Below are 3,303 nucleotides of genomic sequence, written 5' to 3' on the forward strand. Positions count from 1 at the left end.
TATATCATTAAATAATTAATTAAATGTGTCAATAATTAATTAATTAAATGTGTCAATAATTAATTAATTACATGTGTCATAACTATTTATTTAATTAATTAATTCCAATTTTAATTAATTATTGACACATTTAATTAATTATTTAATGGTGTATTTAATTAATTCATTATAGCAGTCCTGGCACTCCATATTATGGAAACTCAGCATTAATGTCACAATATTAGACAGTTGGGTTCCTCGTACCTGACCCTTTGATCAAAACTTGACTTTTTTCAATATTAATACATCTGCTTTTGATAATGTGTGAGTGAATGTATCAATGTGTAATTCTTAGTAAATCGGTAATCATTTTATACAAAGATTTATTTATGTATCTTTTTGGCATATCAAAGGACACTAAGTAAGAAATATCAGTCATTATCAGTCACAAAGTCCCACCCCTTCAGAACCTTTTTTTCCCAAAAGGGAAATGCTTGTGGTTTCACTGTTACTTGTTCACATTCTAAGCTGCAGCTTTCATCAGATACAAACTTTCTGCCAAAGATGAGGGATTTTCTGACTAATTTTCCCTTTAGGGCTCTCAGCATTTTTGTTACCATCGTTGGCAGTTTTACTTACAATATTTTACTTGAGCGTGATATACAATGCACGTGCAAAGATGTAGCTCTAGACTGCAGCACATACATGCTCATACCATTTTGCATTATATTTTTCTTAATACTTTGGACAGACAAGACATTACAGAGGACCTGCAAGTATACATGTGTGTGTGAATGTAACAATCAGGAGCAACAGAACCAGCAATGTGTCAGGACACAATTATGTGGCGTTTTCTGGAGTCGAATTTTCAAGGCATTTTCTGTTGGTGTGCTATGGGTCGTCTCTGTGCTCGTTGATGGAGACTGGTACGTTTGCTGCGAGAGTGAAACAGAGAAATCACAGTTAGCCTGCAAAGATAAAACCAACATCACAGCTGAGGAAAATGTGATGATCAATTCCCTGAAAAACACATCAAGGGTGAGTTTTTCCTTTTGTTGTTCTTGTTTTTTCTCTCATCTGCAGCATTTAATTTTGTTTTGTGTTAGTCTAACTGATCTTTGATGATTCCTTTTCAGCTTATTGGATTCTCAGTGCTCTTGGGTATTGTTTTTCTGGTGGCCCTGATGTCACTGTGGTGTGATTGCTGTAAATGCTATGTTTGCTGTAAATGCTGTTGTAGCAGAAGAGCTGTTTATGACAGAGTGATCTTGGAACAGCAAGAAGAGGTACTGAAAGAGACTTTCAGAGAAGCTGCAAAAGAACAGTTGACCAAACGCATCTTTGAGAAAATAGATGGAAATGCAGCTGATGCGCAACCTGCAGCGCAACCTCCAGTGCAACCTCCAGTGCAACTTCCAGTGCAACCTCCAGTGCAAGATCAATGGATAAAAGATCTTAGAAATATCGCTGCAAAAATGATTGAAGACTCAGAAAAACCAGTACTTTCTAAAGAACAAAAAAAAAAAGTAGAATGCCATACAGGAGGATCCACAGGCACAGGGGAGCAGCAAGTTGAAGATGGCTGACTGTTTCTGACCTGACGAGTCTGCTGCAAAAGAAAAAAAAGAAAAAAATTGAAAAGAAAAAAAAAACACAGTTTATCAATGGTTTGCTGAAATCAACTTAAAAATTTCAAGCTCATTGACAAAAATCTATCTTTTCCCTTTGAATGAGTTACTTCTTCTTTCCACTCCTGTACAGAGTTACATCAACTGCATCTATCTATCTATCTATGTATACATATATATATATGTATATATATGTATATGTATATATATATATATATATATCTATATATATATATATGTATATATGTGTATGTATATATGTGTGTATATATGTGTATGTATATATGTGTGTATATATGTGTATGTATATATATGTGTGTATATGTGTATATGTATATGTGTGTATATATATGTATGTGTGTATATATATGTGTGTATAAGGAGATTATTTATTTATTCATTTTTTCTTGCTGTTGTTTTTTTCCCCTTTTATAGCTTTTCTGTTTTTTTCTAGTTTCAGTCACTTGTAGGTAGGTTATAGGTAAGCACACAGTTGTTGTTGCTGTTTTGCTTTACCACTGTGCTTAATAAATGAATATGGTAAAATTGTTTGTGTGGAATTATTCCCTTCTTTGTTGTCTAAGGAGCTTGGAAAGAAAACCGTCTGGACTTTTCTAAGTTGCTTGAAGACGTTTCACCTCTCATCCGAGAAGCTTCTTCAGTCATAACTTATCCATGCCTTCGTTACTTCAAGATTAGACTACTGCAACTCCCTTTACCTGGGCTTCCAATCTGTCCTTCTACATAAACTACAACTTGTCCAAAATGCAGCGGTACGCCTTTTAACTGGTACTAGAAGATTTGATTCTTTTACCTTGATCCTTGCTGACCTACATTGGCTGCCCATCAAATATCGGATTAATTTTAAGATTTTATTGCTTACATTCAAAATCGTAAATAATATTGCACCATGCTATTTAACTGAACTTCTCAGCCTGTATACTCCTAGGAGAGCACTTCGATCATCGAGTCAAATGCTCTTGGTGCAACCTTGGTCCCAGGTGAAAGCCAGAGGGGATCGTGCCTTTGCCATTAGTAGTAATATACCTGTTTTTTTTGACCCCCCACAGCCCGACTCTCCCCCCCCCCCAGCCTACCTTCCCACCCCTACCCCCTCCCCGAGTTTCCCCCTCCCGCGTCCATGTGCGTGTGCACGTGCGCGAGAACGGACTTTTTGCACGTGCAGTGGTGTCCAGGGGTCATATGAGTTTACATGTGTTTAATAGCGTATTATTTAATGAAACCATTATGTGTTTTAATTAAACTCTTTTTAAAGGATTGTATAGGTCTCAGAGTTCTGTTATTTAGACATAGGTGATTTAATTTAACTACTTTAGGGGTATTTTAACTAGTTAGGAGCCTTTTGCATTTTCTTCAGTGCTATTTAGGAGCAAATAGTTTTCAAACAGAGGGCCGCAAATAACAGGTATCCCTTTAGAAATAAACAGTGATACTTCTAAAACGTGTATTCCAACATTATTTCTAGTTAGGTCACTTTTATGTCACAGGCTATGTTTTAATGAGCACACACCATGCCCTTAGAAATAACGTGATATTCAAGCATATTCACACTAGCGCGAAACCATGCTAGCAACTCTTATAATTATCTACTAGTCTGCAACAGTTAGACTCGATGATTACACATAGATGATTTAACTACTTTAGGGGCATTTCACTTTTCTAAAAGTTTCACAGG

The 3,303-nt window shown here is 35.9% G+C and overlaps 1 protein-coding gene across 1 annotated transcript; it reads left to right on the forward strand.

Annotated features, from left to right (window-relative positions):
• The first annotated feature begins 329 nt into the window (after positions 1–329).
• LOC121815425 lies at positions 330–1,596 on the forward strand. The gene is made up of 2 exons (XM_042226431.1): positions 330–1,017; positions 1,116–1,596. Exons 1-2 carry the CDS (start codon positions 544–546, stop codon positions 1,563–1,565), a joined length of 924 nt encoding a protein of 307 aa, XP_042082365.1. The 5' UTR covers positions 330–543; the 3' UTR covers positions 1,566–1,596.
• The last annotated feature ends 1,707 nt before the right edge of the window (positions 1,597–3,303 follow it).

Source organism: Haplochromis burtoni, unplaced genomic scaffold (assembly GCF_018398535.1).
Source record: "Haplochromis burtoni strain Fernald_Lab_line unplaced genomic scaffold, NCSU_Asbu1 Contig_211, whole genome shotgun sequence".
Taxonomy (NCBI): domain Eukaryota; kingdom Metazoa; phylum Chordata; class Actinopteri; order Cichliformes; family Cichlidae; genus Haplochromis; species Haplochromis burtoni.